Source organism: Salminus brasiliensis, chromosome 12 (genome assembly GCF_030463535.1).
Source record: "Salminus brasiliensis chromosome 12, fSalBra1.hap2, whole genome shotgun sequence".
NCBI classification, from domain to species: domain Eukaryota; kingdom Metazoa; phylum Chordata; class Actinopteri; order Characiformes; family Bryconidae; genus Salminus; species Salminus brasiliensis.
In genome coordinates, this window is record NC_132889.1 from 34,908,855 (window position 1) to 34,928,784 (window position 19,930).

The window sequence follows — 19,930 nt, forward strand, 5'->3', positions numbered from 1 at the left end:
TTAATTTGTTCAGTGCACATTTTATTTAGATTTGCTCACCGTCTCTGAAGAAAAAGACAAACGTTACAGAAACAGGTGGAAAAGTAGGGCTTCTCTCTCAATAAGCACCAGCATGAACACGTCCACGCGATGCTGAGATGAAGCACACACTTAAGATAAATTAAAAACGTTACTTATATTAAATACATACACGGATTGCATTTGCTCAACAATGACAAGCAGACATGCCGAGCCTTTCCTCATTATCTTAAAAAAATTTTCACCATTTGTGTATAAAAGAGTCTGAATCTAAAGACTTGCGAAAGAAAGAAGGGACAGGAAAGCGTGCATTATTACAAAACACAGCATGTGCTTCCTGTTAAAAACGCTGTTTCAGCTGTTAAATCATCCCCGAATCAGCTGTTAAAAGCAGCATGGCTACCGCTCCAGGACAAGGGCAGAGAAAGGGAACAGGACAGGTGAAGCAAAGGAAGTTAAAGGAGCCACACACCCCTTTCCCACCGCGCACAGTTTTCTGAGTGGTTCAAAATCAACACTCCAGCATTTCTTTAACCTAATTTCTATCCAACACATCTGCAGTATAACGTCCTGTAACGTCTTCAGGAGGACAGTTTTGACTTACTTCTCGCACACAGGGAAGAACACCACACCAGTTCACTCAAAAGTGTGTATAATAGAAGCCACTGGGCAGAAGCTGAGTTCTGTATTTTAGTAGATCACATTTTTAAAAGGTGGCCCTGTATATCTTCTATATTCTTTCAGAGATGGGAAAGAGGGACTCGAGGGTCTTCCAGTGCAGCCACTAAAAGAGGTTAGGCGTCACCTGACCACCTAAAAGAAAGTAAAGATTACACCTACACCCAGTGTCTCAGTCCTTAATTCACTGTACAGGTCATCTATAGCTCAACCCACAGAATTCAGAACCCCATGGCTTCTATTATAAGCGACTTTTGAGTCAGTCGGTTTTCGCTCATCCTTTCTGAGTACAGAGAAATGCACAATCACAACTACCGCCCGTGGAAACTGACTGTACAATACAAAGGTGGAGGACAGACTTCAGACTAGAAAACACTGCAGTATACCTTTAAGGACAGGAGAGTTTAGTTCAGTTTAGTGGAATAAGGAAGCGAATATCTGGGACCAGATGCGTGTAATCTATTAGCTGCATCTGTGTGGCATGTAGTGTGAAATGTACTGGATTGGAAATTCGATTGTGCTGCATTTAAGTGGGTTTGAGCAAAAATCGAGCTAGAGGAGACGACTGCATTGGGGGAAGTGGTTATTTTGCTACTTTCTGCCAAAACAAGGCTTCTGTCTGTGAACTTTTGAGAGCAAATTTAAATTTGCTTCAATGGGAATTAGTGCAATGATCAATTTTGCTCATACTTTTAACAAAGCTACTGGTCCAGCCTCTGTCACATCTCTATCATAAGGTAAGGTAAACGGCAAATGTCTAGTGTGACCACAGCTTTCAAAAACAGAAGCTGAACAGCCTGTAATTCCTATAAAACGCCAAGAATACAGCAGTAGATAAGTATTAGGAATGGCAGTCATCTTGTGTTGCCCCTGTATTATATGCAGGTTTCCTTTTCAGAACATCCTGCTGAATTCTGTATTACACTACTGAGTAGTAAGTTAGTATTTGTGGTTAGTATTTTCAGCCTCTTCCCCGAGCCAGTGGCCTCTAACAGAACATACTGCTCCATTTGAAAACTAGCAACTGATTAAGAGGGTTGGACAGAGTGTTTCTGTGGGCAGAGCAGCAGATCAAACGATGCACGCATGCAAATAAGAAGTAGAGAGCGTCCGATGGCAGGTTCAGGCAGGAGCAATGGAAGTAGTGGATACATTCTCAGATGCCAGGAGCTGTGGAAGTAGGGTGTGTGTGTTTTTACATGGCTTTCACTTTAATTTGCTTCATCTTCATCTGCTTCTTCTCCAGTTTCTTCTGCTCTCTGCGCTGAGCAGCTTCCTGGAAGAGAAACGGCGAGAAAGGGGAGTTGATTATTTAGGGGACGTTTAACTACATCAGTGCACTGAAGTGATTCAATTGTATTTTCCCCATCTGCATCTGCCCATACTTTGGTTCTCAGGCTACTTTTAAATGTGGAAGTTATCTTTATGGTCTGTTTTCACTACTGTGCCAACAGGTCATCCATTAATTAAATAATGGCTGTGGTGAAACAGTGCAGAACACACACAGTGGGGGTGTAAATCTCTTAACCTTACAGTGATTTGCTTAAATTTATTCATGTCTTTCCCATTAATCACCCTCCCCCCACACACCTCTAGGCGGCGCTGCCTCTCAGGGTCCTCCTCATTCATGATTCGTTCTTTCTCAGCTCTCTTCTTCTCCTCTCGACGAGTCTGAGCTGCCTCCTGCCTCTGAGCGTGAGTCTGCTTCAGGAAGTTCTCCTCCACACGGGCACGGTTACGATCCGCCTTCAGCTTTCCCTACAAAAGCACACACACCCCAACAAATCAGTGAGTGACCTGTAAATCCAAACATTTGGGTTCTAAAGTCAAGCAAAACACTCCTCTCTACATTTTATGCGTGTTTGTTTTTGCAGAGCTAGGAGTTTTTACACAAAGCTGAATTTCCCAGATTTCTCAGCTCTAGGAATAGCAATAGGAATGTGGCTCAGTCTCCTATTAGACAGGCTAGACTTTGGAAGGGCTAAATTTATAAATAATGAAATAATCTGCTCTCCTATATAAGAGAATTGTGAGAAAACTTGAGTGCTACATCAAAAATACCAGACAAACAAGAAATGCTCAAAAATATTTACACAATTTTAATAAGTAAACAATAAAGAATTTTTTTTTAAATCTTTATAATTCTTGTAGAATCTGTTAAAACAAGTGATCTGTCCTGCAAAAGCCATTTAATGATGATAAATTACACTTTTGCAGTTCTAAACCTAGCTAGTATGCCCCCTATAGGGTGACAATTCAGTTCTGCTGCATCGGTAACTCTGTAAACTCAACTGATGATGCAAGAGAGAGGATTTTTCCTCTATTAAGTAGTAGTAGTAGTGGGTGGCAACCTGCTGCTTTCTACCCTAACAGCACCTGCCTAAGCCTAGTCTCTCAGCTTTTTTTTTAATTTTTTTATAGAACTCCTAACTTCCATTTTCCATGCTGAGAGGCTGAGAGAGACACAGATCATTGTGTTGAACACATTTCAGCATCTGTGTCAGTCTGTGCACTCACCTCTCTGTTGAGGCGCAGCTTCTTGACTTTGTCGATGCTGTAGATCACCATGTTCATTAGGGGCAGCAGGCTGTCCATGTCTTTGGGAGATGTGTTACCCATCCCAGGCACTGGAGGCACAAATCAATGCTTTTAATATTAACAACTACAGAAAACATTTGGTCTCAATTACAGAAAACAGAATTCAGAAAAATCTCAATGAGAGGATTCTAGATGTTTAAGATAGACAGGTTCTCCATGTCCATATGTCTCTCACCGTTAAATGTAAACAGCAGCGTTTTCTTGGTCTCAGGGAGCTTTAAGGGCTGGCCCTCCCTAAAACACACCACAACAACAGAACAGTGCATATCAATATATGTAGCTTTTCCTTTTCTTTCTTCAAGTTACCCAATGTATGTGAAACACATAAACAGGGATTGGGAAGCAAGCGAGGCTCCCCAGCACTGATACAACAGACCCCTATGCTGACCAACAACACACTAGAAGTAATGTGGGGAGGAAGTGCAATCAACCCACCCCTGAGAGAGCAAGGCCAATTGTGCTCTCTCTGACTCCGGCTGCTGATGGCAGCATGACCCCGAATTCAAACCAGAGATCCCTGAATCATAGTAGCAGTGCCTTAGTCCCCTGGACCACTCTGAGCCCTGATATGTGACATTTATTTTTACATTAAAATGAAATAAACAGCAAAAATGAGATAAACACTTGGTAACTCTTACTCTTGCATAACTTTTGGACCAGAAAATTGGTCCGAGAAATGGATGGACTCAATCTTGTCGGCATGGTTGATGATGTAATGTACCATCTAAAAGACAGAGAGGCAAAATGACCCGTCAACAACGACCAGATCTAAGGACTTCAAACATACAAGCAGCCTGGCCCACACTGAGCCGCTGTTTCAGAGTCTTCAGCTCACCTTGCTGTCCAACACTCCATCCGTGACCTCACCCATCTCTGATAGGATGGCAAGAGAGTCAGGAAGGCCATACTTCGCCCCCGACTTGGGCTTGTCTCCGCAGAACTCACTCTGGAGGACAAACAAGACAAGAAATACAATACTTAAGACAGGTTAACAGAAAGAGGGTAGCAAAAGGCAGAAAAGCAGAACTTCATCTCCTGCATGTGCCACAAACGACAACTTTTCTTACCAGGTCCTGCATCTCCTTCTGCAGCCGGCCCATGGTCTTCCGGCTGCCCACAGCAAACACAAACGTGTCCATGTCCTCATCATTCAGAGTCACTTTGATTTGCTGTTGAAATAAAGATACAAATCAAACTCTACCCTCCAAAACTCCATAAGACCACAGGCCTCATTCACCAGCTGTTCCTAAAAAGAAATTACATCTTTAACCCCTCATTTTCTGTGTATACATACAATCAGGCCCATTATTATAAAAGCAGAGCTGCGAAAAACTCAGCACTTTAAAAACACATCATGAATCTTTTCTGAAGAACAAATTAGGGGTAACTCAAAGGACATTGACTTTAGTAAATAAGGCCTATATGTGCCTATATGAGAGTATGTGCATTTGTACACTCACCACTTGATCACAGGTTGGTCTCATCATCCTGGCCAGCACGTTTAGCAGGTCCTGCCTTTTCAGAAACTGTGAAGCAACAATTTAATATATTAAAAAAAGTCTCTGTAACAAACAGTGTCAAAATATATTGCTAATATTTTCATTTACAAAAATCATTAAACATCCGTGAGTATACTTGAGTATATTCAGCTATGTTAAGGCAGGACAGCAAATGCAACACTACATACCGCTGCTGTCCAGTCGAAAAACATGCATCTCTATTTTTGCCTGTTTTTAGGTTTCTCAATCATTGTAAGCCAGTAGTAATTCTTGATGAACAGACCAATAGAAAAGCTTTGGACAATTGGACAGTGACGATATGTGCTATTCCTAACAAAACTTCCCTTACCTTGAGCTGAATGAGCATGCCTTCACAGCAGACGCGTCCTGAGCACCACAGGTTATAGATGTGTTCGTTCTCTTGGTTTAGCTTCCCTGTGCTGGTAGCTTCCTTACTTGTGCCATCGTCCCCTGTGAATCAACAGCAGCACACAGGTTTTCAGAACCTGAAAACGGCACCTAATCAAAATCTCATGACTCTCTGGACATTTTCACCTCCTTTGAAAATAGCAGCTTGTGTAAGACTTATGATGATGACTGGGCAGAGAGAAATTGTCCAAAATGACTTGCAATAAGAATCATACTACATTAAAACGTCCAAGTCAAATTCATGATGTGGTTTTAAAGCGCAGAATTGTTCACAGCTCTGCTTTACTTTATAATGACTGATTGTCATGATTATAAAATTCATTATTATAATGGATTATTTGCTATTAAAATGATCAAAATGGTGTTGCACAACAGAGACTGGGGTTTGTTTTTTAAGCTGGGTGATTATTCTGCGCTACACCAATAAGAGTCCTTGAGCAAGACTCCTAACACTACACTGGACGAGAGCGTCAGCCAATTGCCATATACGTAAACATAACTCCCAAGTTAGGAAAAAGAAAAACAACAACAAAAAGCCAATTACTGAATAAATTAAGAAATTTTCATCCTAATAGAATAGAAACTTCTGCCTGCGTCTCTGGAATAATGAAGATACCGGTTTTGCTCTAAAGTGATTTACCAACAAGGGCGAAGTTGCTCTCCAGCAGCTCCCTATGGGAGTTAAACCATGCCTGAGCCAGTCTGCTGTTCTTGTTCTTCCCAATGATGTAATTCATGATGTAGGCAAGGAGGCCGGTGACCATTAGGATCTCCATGTAGTAGCTCTCCCAGCTATTCTGGAGATGTGCTGGGACCTGGAACACAAACGATCAGTAAACACACAAGATCAGTCTCTGTATTTTCTTCTTCTTGTTGCTTTAGAAGTTTTGTGCAGCTCTATGAAGATCAGAGTATCTGTGAAACATTTTACCTCTCGATAGATGAGCGTGTCTTTGAAGGATGGGTTGCTTTTATCATAACCCTCAAACTCCTCATTGTCATACTTGTTGAACATGTCTTGATCCTGCAAAAGCAGACCGGGATGATACACATGGGGCAGAAGGCAATATGTTGTCCTTTTTGGGATGAATTAAATATTTACAGTCATAAAAAAAGAAGAAATGTCCAGAACATTAAACATAATTACTGCCCCCCCCCCCCCCCCATAACAGCAATTACATGCTCATATGTTCATCTGAACAAATCATGAGACAATTAAACAACCCAAAATCAGAAGGCCAAGCTTTACTTGGCTCTGAAAGCATGTTACCCTCACCTGTGCATCTGCATCATCAAACTCATCTTGCCCGTCCTCAATCTCCACCGTGGCTTCATCCTCATCATCTTCTACAGCCGCGGACGAAGGCGCTGGCCGTGGAGGAGGCTCACTCTCAGTCTCCACTGTTGGGTCCTCGCTAACGTCCTCAAATTCAGCAAAGTCGTTGTCATCAAACTCAGTCAGGTCTTCACCATCGTCGAACTCATCGTTGTAGCGCCCCCTTGTGTCGGGCAGGGCCAGCAGCAGCAGCAGGGCCGGGAGCAGAAACAGACCGCTCCTCATGGCTCAGTCTGGACAAGCTAAACAGAGATAAAGATAGGGGTGTAAATCTGAGGCTGATGGAAATGTAAAATTGCATTTAGGGAGATACATATAGATACATATAGATACAGCAGCATTGGTACCAGGTCATGAAGGTATAAGCTAGTAGCTGCGTTTTACAGGCAATTTAGGGTCACATGGATAAAATCAGATCTCATAGGATAGGATCTCAAACCTTCTTGTTGAGAGACATGCAATTAAGAAATGTAAATGCGGGGATGCAGCAATTATGATTCTTATGGCTGCTTCAGATTTAGATTTTACAACCAAATTATACAATTATTAAAAAAACTATTGCTTTATGCAGCTCAGTGTGTAATTAATATAAATAAACATGAAACATTAGCACATTTCCTGCATTTACTACTCGCCAAAGTCACAATATCAATATTGCGCACTCTTGAAATATGACACATCAGTAACCTACTTAAAAAACATGACATAAAATAAAGAGCATCAAAAAACCAAGTGTAACTTCAATTCAATCAATTGTCTGAATGCTGAATGTGCTCACCTACAAAAAAAAAAGCAGTGTTCAAATATGGAGTCATGGTATTTTAGTAAATAGCTCCCCAAGGCCCAACTAATCAGTCATGAGCCAACCACAACACAAGATCTGCCTGATAGATCAAGACCAGAAACCAACACAACCAGCAGGCCATCTTCAGAGAACCAACACCTCAATCAAAGACAGCAGCTGTCTTACTGACCTCAGATGTGTGAAAACAGCCATTGTTAAAGTTGTGTGTACAACAAACATCTTTACCGGGCATTCAAACTCTACAACAGCATGCCCACATCCCCCCAACTCTCACCTTCTGTTATTAGTAAACCAGAGAAAGACTCCCACCCAAGACCTAAGGGCTTGGCCAAAACACACACTACCCTTCAGGAAGACAAAGACATTAGTGTCCCAATCTAACGCTCCAGACAAAAGCCACATGAGAAGTTAGATAAGTGTTGCATAGATGCAAAGATAAGTGTTGGGATTTTACATCCATACAGCAATCACCCATAACATTAACACCACCTGCCTAATATTGCGTAGGCCCTCCTCAGCCTGGCAAAGCTCACAGCTCTGACCTATCAAGGCACGGCACGGTAAGGCACTCCAGACTTCACTAAGATGTTAGCAGCAGATCCTTCAAGACCCTTTGTGAGGAGGGGCTCCATGGATCGCATTAATGAGCCCTAGGTGCCCATGACCCAGTCAGCAGTCTACCGTTTGTTCTTTCTTGGGCCACTTTCAGTAGGTACTGACCACTGCGTACCGGGTACACCCCACAACACCTGCCTGATGCTTTGGAGATCCTTAGTCGTCTAGCCATCACAGCTTGGGTCTTGTTAAAGTGGTTCAGGCTCAAGTAACAGGGTTGTGGGTTCGATTCCCGGGCTCGGCAAGCTGCCACTGTTGGGCCCTTGAGCAAGGCCCTTTACCCTCTCTGCTCCCCGGGCGCTGGAGTTGGCTGCCCACCGCTCTGGGTGTGTGTGTGTGTGTGTGTGTACTCACTGCCCCTAGTTCACTAGTGTGTGTGTGAGTGTGTGTTCACTACCAGATGGGTTAAATGCGGAGGACACATTTCGCTGTACAGTGACAAATACGTGCACCTTAAGTCAGACTCAAGGACTGACCGTTCACTCACTGCCTACAGGGGCCACTGGAACCAGAGGATCTCGTTCAGCGGTACCAGTCAGTGGTTTTGAGGTTATGGCTGATCGGTGTACAGCTGCTGTCACACATCAACTTCACAGGAGGAGGAGGAAAAATGGGGGAAAACATCATCATTCAATGGAGGTCAATATAATATTTCAATTAGGCCATTCTTTGTGATTTTATTAGATAAATTATGGCTGTTCATGTAAAAAAAAAAAATATACATTTTATTGATTCAATCCCACAAGTCGAGCTGTGTGTCCTTACACCCAAACACCTGATCAGTTCCCCTTCACTTCACTAAACTAAGGTCAAACACAGAGCAAGTGAACCTCCAGCTCCACTGTCCACCTGCAACTGGGACAAATCCCTAATCTAATAAGAGTCCAACTGCTGACAAGTCAAATCTCCACAGATTTCAATCTACTGATTTTAACCAGCTGGACAGATTAGAGCCCATCAGCTTAGTTAGCTAGCACTAGCTTAGCTTAGCTTAGCTTAGCAAGCTAGCTAGCTAGCAGCCCACCCAGCCCTACCGCGCTGTACGACCCACTACCCCGCACCCAAACACAAGCTACCGCCCTGCTTTTGCTACTTCAACCAGCTAACTATATCGTAGTCCGACTGTCCTTAGCTATAATATCTCCAGTATTTCCAGAGTTTTAGAACTACGTGTGTAATATCCCCGTCGACAACGAGTTAGCAACTATGCTAGCTAACTACGCTAGCTGGCTAATTAAGCAAGGAGCTAGCGCTAGCTAGCTAGCTTTCCTGTGGCTAAGCTAACGGGACGGGACAGGTGCTCCACTAAGGTGGCTCAGATTTATTAGATATCTAGCTCTAATAAAGTATTAAAATAAGAAAGCTAAGCATTTATAAGCCTGGGTTGTTAGTTTGTGGCTAAGTAATAACAGCGAGAGCAGCGAGAGCAGCCAGCGACCCGAAGTTTCTCCCGTTCCACCTTAAACGGCAGCGCTGTTTAAGGTGGAACGGAGAAAATGAACGATAAGAAATCCTCGTTTAAGAGGTGAATTATCTTTTAAGTCAGTTTAGATGAAACGACGAATATTAGCTAGCTATATCCCATGTCTTTATCCATTTGATCTACACTGTAAAACCCCTAAAACCCCTACCGCTACTCAATGCTAGTGCTCCCAGCCCAGCGTTTCGCAGAGGCCATGTCCCAATCGGTTTGGTGGAAGTTAGACAATGACCCTCTGCGCTCAGACTACACCCTCAAACAAGCCACAACAACAACAGTGGTACAAAGTTAACCCATTTACCTTCAGTTCTGTCCTGTGTTACGATGTTATAAGCCAGGCGCGTCTTGCTTGGGTCGACAGAAATGCTCAGCTCGTCCGACGCTTCCAGCTAGCCTGGGCCGCGTCCCAAATTCAATCCCACAAGTCCACGCAGTACCGCTACAAGAATATGGCGTGGGTCTGTGCTCTCATAAGGGCACTAGGGCTCTTAGCTAGTGAGCACTTGTTTACCGTTTACTGGCTTTCACTTCTGTTCGAAAACAGTTAGCACTATGGTCTCTTATCTTTTGCCCTAAAGTCCATATTTATGTGTATTTCATGTGTTCAGACAGGATTTAGGTGTCCCATTTCGCTGAATGCACCCTTTACCGCTTCAAAGGGACACTTGGCCCTACGGTCCAGTGTGCTGGCGCTGATCTAACACATTTAGGAAGGACCTTTAAGAAATACTTTTTATTTATTTATTTATTTTATTTTATTTTTACACCTTTTCTACATTGAGAAATGTTTTTAAGTGTGCTCCAATACTTTAATCCTATGCCTGGATTTTGGGACAGGCCATTAGCGAGTGCACTCGTATTGTAGAATATTTTGGTCGACTATATATAGCTAATTACTAAATGCATTATAACTGCCGAGCAGAACAACTTAACACAAATTTAAATAATTAATTTAACATAAAGATAAAACTAATAATAAAATAACAATAATAATTAAAAAAAATAATTCAGTAATTTGCTTGATGATGAGTGGAAGTGGTGGGCGGTGAAACTATATATAACGACATTATTGTTATATATATATATTTTTATAGAAACTACCATATAAAACAATAAAATTAAACATATAGATGCAGATTATACATAAAATAAACGTATAATTTCAATATATATGAAAAATATAAAAAATATATTTTAATTCGTTTTAGGTATTTTTCCATTTTGACTTCAGAATTTTAAAAGATGACCAAAAAATCACTAAATTGAAAATCGATGTGTTTGTTTTTAGTTGTTTTATTTATTTTACATTTACATTTAAAGCCTCGCTGCAGGCAGGACTTTTATTTTGAAGTCCACCAAGACATTTTCCATCAAAACCTCAACCCGTCGTCTTTTAGCTGTGTGCTCAACAGAAAAGGCCCGATGAGTCTTCGGGGTTATTTATCGGTTTAAAAACAATGAATCGGATGTTTTAGTTATGCAGAATAATTAGCATTTTAATAGCGATAAGCGGAGCGAGGGAATCTAGCCGAGCTGAGCTCGCGGGCTGCGTAGTTTAGCTCCGCTGCTGCAGGAAAACCTCGGCGGTGTTATGACATTCCCTTTGTTTGCCTTAACGGGACGTTTGGTCGTGTTTTCGTCGTAAATCCGTCGTTTCCCGCGTGTTTGAAGTTTATTTCGTCTGTAAGGAACCATCTGTACTCGGTCCGGGTTCGTGTGGAGCCGATTCGCCTGCCATGTCTCTGCACGGTAAGAGGAAAGAGATCTATAAGTACGAGGCTCCGTGGACGGTGTACGCGATGAACTGGAGCGTGAGACCCGACAAGCGCTTTCGCCTGGCTCTGGGCAGCTTCGTGGAGGAGTACAATAACAAGGTACGCGGGGTAATCAGATCAAGCCCTTTTACCCCAGACTGCACCTTTATTTTAGCCTGAGCTCGTCCTGCGGGCCGAACCCGGCCATGTTTACCAGGGGCCGCCAACCCTGAAAGCATCCAGTCACTCCTTCTCATGTGGTGCACCTCAGCTGCTGTACAGCCACTGTTTTAGGGCCTGTGAAGCTGATGTAAATATTGACTTCTTTCTGATGGTGCTAAATGTCCAAAAGTATCCGGACACCCCTTATAATTAGTACCCAAAACACTGTTAAGCTAAATGGGTGTACAGTAGAAGTCCCACAAGGCTCTATTTTTTGTAAATACTATGCTAAATGTCCAAAAGTTTCCGGACACCCCTTATAATTAGTGCCCAAAACTACCGTACACCCATTTAGCTGAACAGTGGAGTCCCACAGGGCTCTATTTTAGGGCCTGTGAAACTGTTAAATCTGACAGTTGTCTGGTCGTGCTAAATGTCCAAAAGTATCCGGACACCCCTTCTAACTAGTGCCCAAAACACTGTTAAGCTAAATGGGTGTACAGTAGAAGTCCCACAAGGCTCTATTTTTTGTAAATACTATGCTAAATGTCCAAAAGTATCAAATATTGACTTCTTTCTGATGGTGCTAAATGTCCAAAAGTATCCAGACACCCCTTCTAATTAGTGCCCAAAACTAATGTATATCCATTTAGCTAAACAGTGGAGTCCCACAGGGCTCTATTTTAGGCCCCATGAAACTGATGTAAATATTGACTTCTTTCTGATGGTGCTAAATGTCCAAAAGTATCCAAACACCCCTTATAATTAGTGCCCAAAACACTGTTAAGCTAAATGGGTGTACAGTAGAAGTCCCACAAGGCTCTATTTTTTGTAAATACTATGCTAAATGTCCAAAAGTGTCCGGACACCCCTTCTAATTAGTGCCCAAAAACTGTAGTGCATCCATTTAGCGTAACAGTGGAGTCCCACAGGGCTCTATTTTAGGCCCCATGAAGCTGATGTAAATATTGACTTCTTTCTGATGGTGCTAAATGTCCAAAGTCATCCAGACGCCCCTTATAATTAGTGTCTACTGTACATCAATTTAGCTTAACAGTGGAGTCCCACAAGGCTCTATTTTTTGTAAGTACTATGCTAAATTTCCAAAAGTACCTGGACACCCCTTCTAATTAGTGCCCCAAAACGAATGTACATCCATTTTAGCTTAACAGTGGAGTCCCACAGGGCTCTATTTTCGAAAATTGTAACAGTTGTCTAATAGTGCTAAATGTCCCAAAGTATCCAGACACCCCTTCTAACTAGTGCCCCAAAACTACTGTCCATTCATTAAGTATCTGGACACCCCTTTTAATTTGTGCACATATCTGGGATAATCGCTGTTGTAAAGCGATGCCAGCAGAATGCACTGGGATGTGTATTGGAGCAGGTACACATTAAGGTCAACATGTCCAATGCCACACTAAAGGTCAGCATCCTGTTTAGCAGTGGAACCGGGTTCTCTGGAGTGATGAAGTTCTGTTCTGCACCTTTTGGATGAATTGGAGCAGCAGAACTAATCATCAAGTATCTGTACTTGACCTCAGTGCTCTCTCTGAATACTGAATGCAATCAAATCCTTGTAGCAGTGCTCTAAACTCTTATGCAAAGCCCTTCCAGAAGAGTGGAGCCTGTAACTGCAGCAAATGGGGACAGAATATCTATTAATAGCATTGTTTTCAGAAGAAACGCAGGAAGAGCAGGTGTCTGAAAACTTTTGGACATTTCTAGCATGGGAATTTTGGAATCTATATGTACGCTTCTCCTGCTCCTGAGTCAAGACATCAGCTCAAGTCCAAGCCCTTATAGAGCTGCAGAACGCTGCTCTGAGCGCAGGGATAGCCATCGGCCTAGATAGCCAGATGAGAGTGTAAGAAATAGTGCTGGGAGGTGAAGGCAGCACGGGGCTGATCTCCCTGGGAATTGGGGTCCCTATCCCATCATATCCAGCATCGCACCTAAACCTGTATGCCCTGTATGTAAATATGAATTTGACCTCAATTATTTTTGCTGTGTTTACTTGGTGAGGAGAGCCCATTAACATGGTCAGTCTGTATGGCAACTTTATTAAAAACAGTGATTATATTATGTGTTATTTATTTTAGGATATTCTAACATTTCTATATTCAGATCTGAATATTTGTTTATATCAAAAGTTAATTGCTTTTTAAAGAGGGTGCAGTTGCATTATTACACTATTATATTATCATTAAATTAGTGACCATAAAATGGTCTTAAAATGACAATATTCAGTGACAATCATTCAGTGCTTCATTATGTCTGGGACCATATCATCCAAAAAAAAGTGTCGTTATCATGACAGGCCTAATTGTATAGCTGTTAAGCTTAGAGAAGTCCTAATGGGTTTGTGGAGTCCCACAGGGTTCTATTTTAGGGCCTATGAAATTGATGTAAATTATGACAGTAATGAAGTGTGAGCTTACTTTCAGAGTTTAGAGGGTCACTTAGTAAGGTAAAACCCTGCCTTTATAAATGCACTTTATGTGCTCTGTAAATTAATAGAAATTAAATGGATTATTATTGTTATTATAATACGTCTGTAGTATCTCAGAACTAAGAGTTTAAAGTAAAGTCTGCCTTTGGGGGGTTGATTCACTTCACAATCAGAGTTTTGAGTTTGAGGGGAAAAATGTCCTCATCTACTAATGAGACTATAACTAGAAAAGTGCAGACCAGTAAATATTATATCTGCATAAATTAAATATCTGCATTTTATTTATTTTATTTACTACTTATAAAACCACACTCCATGAAAGTATATCAGGTATCTGCATCAGTCCACATTTCCCATATCAGTTCATGTCTGTTATAAGGTTATTCTAAGGCGTTGAATAAGGAATAAATTGAATGGGCCTGTGTCTGGTGTTGGTCATAAATGTCCACAGTAACCTTTGGGCAGTTTATTAACAGTACATTACACAGATGTCCTGCAATTAATCAGATAATCATAAATAATAAAAAAGTAAACTCACGCCATTAAGCTTTCTTTCTCCTGGTGTTGCTTTGTAGGTGCAGCTAGTTGGTCTTGATGAGGAGAGCTCAGAGTTCGTGTGCAGGAACACATTCGATCACCCCTATCCCACCACCAAGATCATGTGGATTCCTGACACTAAGGGGGTCTACCCAGACTTGCTGGCCACGAGTGGAGATTACCTGCGGATCTGGAGGGTACGCACTTATTTCTCATGATTCCTCGCTTGGGTCTGTCCTCGCTAGAACTTGGTGCACAGCGGTAATGCACATTAAATGAATGCTCTGTATGTCTCTGTTTGTTTTGTTTACTGACTGTCGGGCACATCTTTCTGCCTCAGGTGAATGACACAGAGACTCGTCTTGAATGCCTCCTGAACAACAACAAAAATTCAGACTTCTGTGCTCCTCTGACTTCTTTTGACTGGAATGAGGTCGACCCCAATCTTCTGGGTAAGAAACCTGCTGCATTTTTTTTTATATATATTTATATATTTACTTATGTGTGTGTTATATGTGTATATGTGTACGTGTGTTTTGTATCATATCAGAATCTCATAATCATCTATATTATGGTCTTTTAGGCACTTCAAGTATCGACACCACCTGTACCATATGGGGTCTGGAGACGGGGCAGGTGCTGGGGAGGGTAAACCTGGTGTCAGGGCATGTCAAAACTCAGCTCATTGCTCACGACAAAGAGGTGAGCCCTCAACACGAAGCATAAGCATAATAAACGCAGTACTGACAGCCTTTATGCCGTCCACTCCACACTCCTAATAATGTGTTCATGTACGTTAACATTCAGAAGTTTGAAATCACTTATCATCTGTACCTTGTGTGCACACTAGCCTTTTAGAAACAACAGAGAGCTAACAGAGCTAATGAACATAAATGATGATAAATATGTTGCATCAGTTAATATCTACATATTGCTGTCAGACAAAAGCCTTGTATCTTCATTTTGGTGTGTGTGTGTGTGTGTGTGTGTGTGTGTGCGTGCGCGCTGCACGGATGGGATAAAAGCGGAAGCCAAATTCCATCTGTGTCACAAAAAATGTCACAAATGGTCAATATGGTTGTCTAATTGTCTCAATGCTTTCGGGGAATCCAGCCCTATTTAGTCACCATGGCAACGACTGAATGTAGAGCTGAGACCATTACAGAATAACATTTAGTTCATAACATCCTTCATAACAGCCCTCCCCCTTAAGCCCGGAGAGGGAGTTTTTGGTTTAAGGGACTGGTAGAAAAATTAGTAGCATTTCTGCCCAAAAAACATTCCCCCTGTACTAGTGCTGCATATGTACTGCTCGAGTTTAAACCACTGAACCTGCAAAGCAGCAGCGACCCGTTAAACAGCTTTTCTGGTCAGTGTCAGTAAACCCTTTCTAAAACTCATCCTTGTGATTGGGCCGCAGGTGTATGACATCGCGTTCAGCCGTGCGGGTGGAGGACGAGACATGTTTGCGTCTGTGGGAGCAGACGGCTCAGTGCGAATGTTTGACCTCCGTCACCTGGAGCACAGCACCATTATCTACGAAGACCCTCAACACCACCCGCTGCTCCGCCTCTGCTGGAACAAGCAGGACCCCAACTACCTGGCCACCATGGCCATGGACGGCATGGAGGTAACTTCAGCAAGTGGGAGTCTAGGGTTCGGTTAGAACATGGCAAGCATATAAACCCAATGAGTAGCTTCATGATCTCGCGAGTGACCTTTATTTCTGTATTTGGTTTAACATTCCTGGCTGAAACTGATCAGTTGTATTGGTAATACTTTGCTGTTTGAACACATTAGCAATAACCTAATGTTTTGCCATTTTCACCTGAAAACATTTGCCACTTTTTATGTTTTTGGCTGAAAAAACACCAAAAATTATTATTTTTTAATTTATTAGGCTACAGTTGACCCTGGTATACAGCCTATAGACAGGTAATAGTGTTTGTAAGGAACATGGATAACAATGGCATTCAAGGCTGAAGATATACAGCACTTTTAGCCCCTGAGCACATTATTTAAACCCTTGTCTCTCAGCAGTGAGAGAGTTTTTACTGTAGAAGCTCCAGATCTCATCAGAACAGATAAAGCAGGTGAACATAAATCCAGTAAAAAGGAGAAACAAGAGCTTCTCATTCTGAAGAAAGAAAGTAGTGAGATCTTGTCGGTGAGCTAGTCTGAAGAACAGAGCTCGGTTCCTCCTGGTTTCTCCTGGACGCCCCCCAGTCCAGCCAGCACAGCGTGGAGGATGTGTTCAACTCCATCAGCAGCAGCAGCAGCAGCAGCAGCAGCTCACCTGATTTACCATCATTAAGCCCTGATTTACCACCAAACCAGGTGTTGATCTAAGGAGAACTCTAAATAATACTAGACTCCATGAGGAGAACTCTGGAGATGTTCTAATGATGAACACGGTGACGGAGAACCACCTCCACCACTTTCTGTAGGAGTGTTATTCTTACTGCTCAGATAAGCAGCCTTTTCATTCACAGGGGGGTAAAACCTTTATACAGTACTGTAATCCTTGACAGCGACAGCAGCAGCAGCCGTAGTTTAGATTGGTGGTGTAGTTTGTGTTGAACTCAGGTGTTTGTGCTGTAGGTGGTCATTCTGGACGTGCGTGTGCCCTGTACGCCGGTGGCTCGGCTGAATAATCACCGTGCATGTGTAAACGGCATCGCATGGGCTCCACACTCCTCCTGCCACATCTGTACTGCAGGTAAGAGACCAGCACAGCTACACACACACACACACACACACACACACACACACACACACACACACACACTAGGTTTACCTACTAATCCTAAACTAGTTTTCGAGTCCTCACTTGGGCAAAGACACTTTATTGATCTCTGTAATGGCAAATTTACAGGAGGAGGAAAATCCCTTCCTTATTCTGTCGATGTAAAAAAAAAAAGTAATTTTGGAGCATTTCTATTGGTCCATTCATTATTAAAACTTTGACACAATGTAGAGACCAGCTGCCAGATTCACATTATGTCAAAAAGTGAAACATTGAGATTGGGGGGAAAATTGTTTTCTAGTAAGAATGAATTAAATTGACAGTTTTCTCCCTTACTTCAAATGTTGCCGATCAGCCAAGGCGTGTTTACGGTTTGCTTCTTTAGCCCTGCACTGGAGATATGAGGCTATTGTAGCTAACAAGCTAGGGAGACTACAGGAGCACGTCTGTTGATTACTCAACATTAAGTTCCATTTACTTGATATCTATGTTACATTTACACAGATGGCACTTAGTCCAAAGATCCCTCTGGCTTAGCTCCTGCCCAGTACAAAAGTCAGTACTGATACACAATAACCAACAGCTCCATACATACACTACACTGTGCCCGAATGCCAGAGACCTCGAAATAAGACCTGGGTGCAACCACAGGCCTGCATCCCAGGCATCTGACTGATCGACCACATTTCAGAGCTAAGGTCACTGTGCCCGGTTTTGATCGGCCCTCTTTACCTGGTCCTCTCTTTCTTTCATTTAAACTGTAGCGGACGATCACCAGGCGCTGATCTGGGACATCCAGCAGATGCCGCGGGCCATCGAGGACCCCATCCTGGCCTACACGGCTGAGGGAGAAATCAACAACGTGCAGTGGGCGTCCACTCAGCCCGACTGGATCGCCATCTGCTATAACAACTGCTTGGAGATCCTGCGGGTTTAACAGTGAAGCTGATACTGGCCCTGACTCTCCGCAAGCGGAGAGCGGGGCTAGTCCCAGCGAGAGAGAAGAAGAAGAGGAGGAGGAGAAGGAGGATGAAGAAGAAGAAGAAGGAGGAGGAGGAGGAGAAGAAGAAAAAGAAGAAGAAGAAGAAGGAGATGGAGAAGGAGGGAGTGGCTGGTTTCTGTGCTGTTGTAGAGGTCTAGAGGTTGCTGGTGGGTTTGGGTAGGGTGGAGAAGGTTCTGGGGTGGTGTGTATGCATGTGTATGAATGTGTATGAAGTGTGTGTGTGGGGCGGGGGGGGGGTTTGTTTATAGATGCGTGTGGTTTTGTGGTTTTGTTGCATTTCATTTCTGTTTGTCCTTCATTATTTTGTTTTATGTTGGTATTCTCGTATTAGGCTCATTATGGGGTCCTTTCTTCAGTTTGCGTTGTAACTCTCTGGCAGGTTCCTTTTGCGATGATATTGATATTCCGGTGTGTGTAGACATATCAACGCCGTGAACACAGCCGAGTTTTCAGACCAGTATATTATAAAGAAATGCTCTCAATGTTGCTCTGTGTAAGCATCCTCTGTTTTCAAGTAGAAAAGACTAGCTATAGTTACCAAGCGCCAGCACTGAGATTACCTTGGAATGATGCTTTTCTTTTCTTTTCTTTTCTTTTTTTTTATATAAATATGAATTAGCTTGTGGCAAAACTCGAAGTAAAATCTGCTGAAATATGCCAAAACCCTGTTTAATTTCTGTCTTTCATCTCAAACGCCACAATTTTTTTTTTTTGCCACATCAATGGTATGCTAGTATCCAGGTCTGTCAACCTCACGTAATGACTGAAATGTGCTGCATTTGATTGACAGCTGTGAGCATGCTAAATAGACTTGAGCTTAGAGATTAGGGAACTGTAGTCCATCCTGACTGTCCAGTCATCTTCAACTCCACCTGTAAGCCAAACGACGCCTCATATCCGAGGCCGTCTTCTAATGCAAGTCGCTCTTATCTGGCCAGGAGATAACGGGCCGGAGATCAGTCTGGCCTTTTTTATTTTGTTTTACTTTTAAAAACTGAAAGCTGAGATCTTACCCGCTCTCACGTTTTCCTCACTCGTGTCCTCGGTCTCCTTCCCACCCTCTCCCCTCGCCTTTTTCATCCCGCTTTTGTTGCCGTCAGAAGGCCACTCCCTTTTACAGCATGTTTGTGCTCAATGTGAGAGATGTACATACATATATAAATATTATAAATAAGCTAGGGCGATGCGATGTCGTGACTTTCTTTTGTTCTCCAGACAAAGTTCGCTGTCTCCGGTCATTTGCTCTGTCCAGGGAACTGTCCTGGCTGTGATACGAGTACATTGTAATAGTCAGTTCTAGTCAGTGTTTCAGGACAGCTGAAGGTGAACGTGGTGGAAGGGAAGGCTCTGGCGAGCTCATCCTGACCCAGTGCTCTCAGACAGAGTGCGTATATGATTACATGTGTGTGCCCAAACGCAATGTTTTTTCTATTAATAAACTTGCATTGTTCTTCCAGAAAGCTGCTCCGTGACTGATGTTTGGATTTTTGAGATATTTGAGTGATGCTGCACCAATATTCCTGAGGCTAGAACAAGAGGCTGCCTCACACTGGAATATAGAAACCAATGTGTGTGTGTGTGTGTGTGTGTGTGTGTGTGTGTGTGTTGTGTAGTGGGTACCAAAATTGCCCATCCCCACTGGAAGCTGAGGTTTAGTTCAAGCCCACCACTCTACACCCATAAGAGTCCGTCTTTGGGAAAGACTCCTAACACTACACTCTCCGACCTGTGTGTGTGTGTGTGTGTGTGTGTGTGTGTGTGTGTGTGTGTGTATATATATATATATATATATATATATATATATATATATATATATAT

The 19,930-nt window shown here is 42.6% G+C and overlaps 2 protein-coding genes across 5 annotated transcripts; one reads left to right on the forward strand and one right to left on the reverse strand.

The window, feature by feature from the left end:
- Positions 1–9,891, reverse strand: ccdc47 (coiled-coil domain containing 47). Of its 3 annotated transcripts, none has more exons than XM_072693978.1 (14): positions 9,760–9,891; positions 8,466–8,566; positions 6,499–6,800; positions 6,154–6,246; positions 5,863–6,037; positions 5,143–5,264; positions 4,755–4,820; positions 4,362–4,463; positions 4,130–4,240; positions 3,933–4,018; positions 3,470–3,528; positions 3,214–3,323; positions 2,287–2,454; positions 1–1,972 (listed from the first exon to the last, which is right to left on the reverse strand). In XM_072693978.1, exons 3-14 carry the CDS (start codon positions 6,781–6,783, stop codon positions 1,892–1,894), a joined length of 1,458 nt encoding a protein of 485 aa, XP_072550079.1. In that variant the 5' UTR covers positions 6,784–6,800; positions 8,466–8,566; positions 9,760–9,891; the 3' UTR covers positions 1–1,891. The 3 variants fall into 3 exon arrangements, with proteins under 3 accessions (XP_072550079.1, XP_072550078.1, XP_072550077.1); XM_072693977.1 differs by having other exon boundaries at positions 8,455–8,566; XM_072693976.1 differs by lacking the exon at positions 8,466–8,566.
- A 928-nt stretch (positions 9,892–10,819) lies between these two features.
- dcaf7 (ddb1 and cul4 associated factor 7) lies at positions 10,820–18,337 on the forward strand. Of its 2 annotated transcripts, none has more exons than XM_072694205.1 (7): positions 10,820–11,332; positions 14,402–14,560; positions 14,704–14,815; positions 14,947–15,065; positions 15,784–15,993; positions 16,965–17,082; positions 17,874–18,337. In XM_072694205.1, exons 1-7 carry the CDS (start codon positions 11,195–11,197, stop codon positions 18,044–18,046), a joined length of 1,029 nt encoding a protein of 342 aa, XP_072550306.1. In that variant the 5' UTR covers positions 10,820–11,194; the 3' UTR covers positions 18,047–18,337. The 2 variants fall into 2 exon arrangements, with proteins under 2 accessions (XP_072550306.1, XP_072550305.1); XM_072694204.1 differs by having other exon boundaries at positions 16,965–17,081; positions 17,870–18,337.
- Positions 18,338–19,930: the final 1,593 nt, after the last annotated feature.

Coding starts and splice junctions, on each gene's coding strand:
- ccdc47 (XM_072693976.1), bottom strand. CDS start 6,783: ATGAGGAGCGGTCTGTTTCTGCTCCCGGCCCTGCTGCTGCTGCTGGCC. Junction 5,265..5,862: donor GAGCAACTTCGCCCTTGTTG/GTAAATCACTTT, acceptor GTTGATTCACAG/GGGACGATGGCACAAGTAAG. Junction 2,455..3,213: donor AGCTGCGCCTCAACAGAGAG/GTGAGTGCACAG, acceptor GTGCTTTTGTAG/GGAAAGCTGAAGGCGGATCG.
- dcaf7 (XM_072694204.1), top strand. CDS start 11,195: ATGTCTCTGCACGGTAAGAGGAAAGAGATCTATAAGTACGAGGCTCCG. Junction 14,561..14,703: donor ATTACCTGCGGATCTGGAGG/GTACGCACTTAT, acceptor TTTCTGCCTCAG/GTGAATGACACAGAGACTCG. Junction 14,816..14,946: donor GGTCGACCCCAATCTTCTGG/GTAAGAAACCTG, acceptor ATGGTCTTTTAG/GCACTTCAAGTATCGACACC.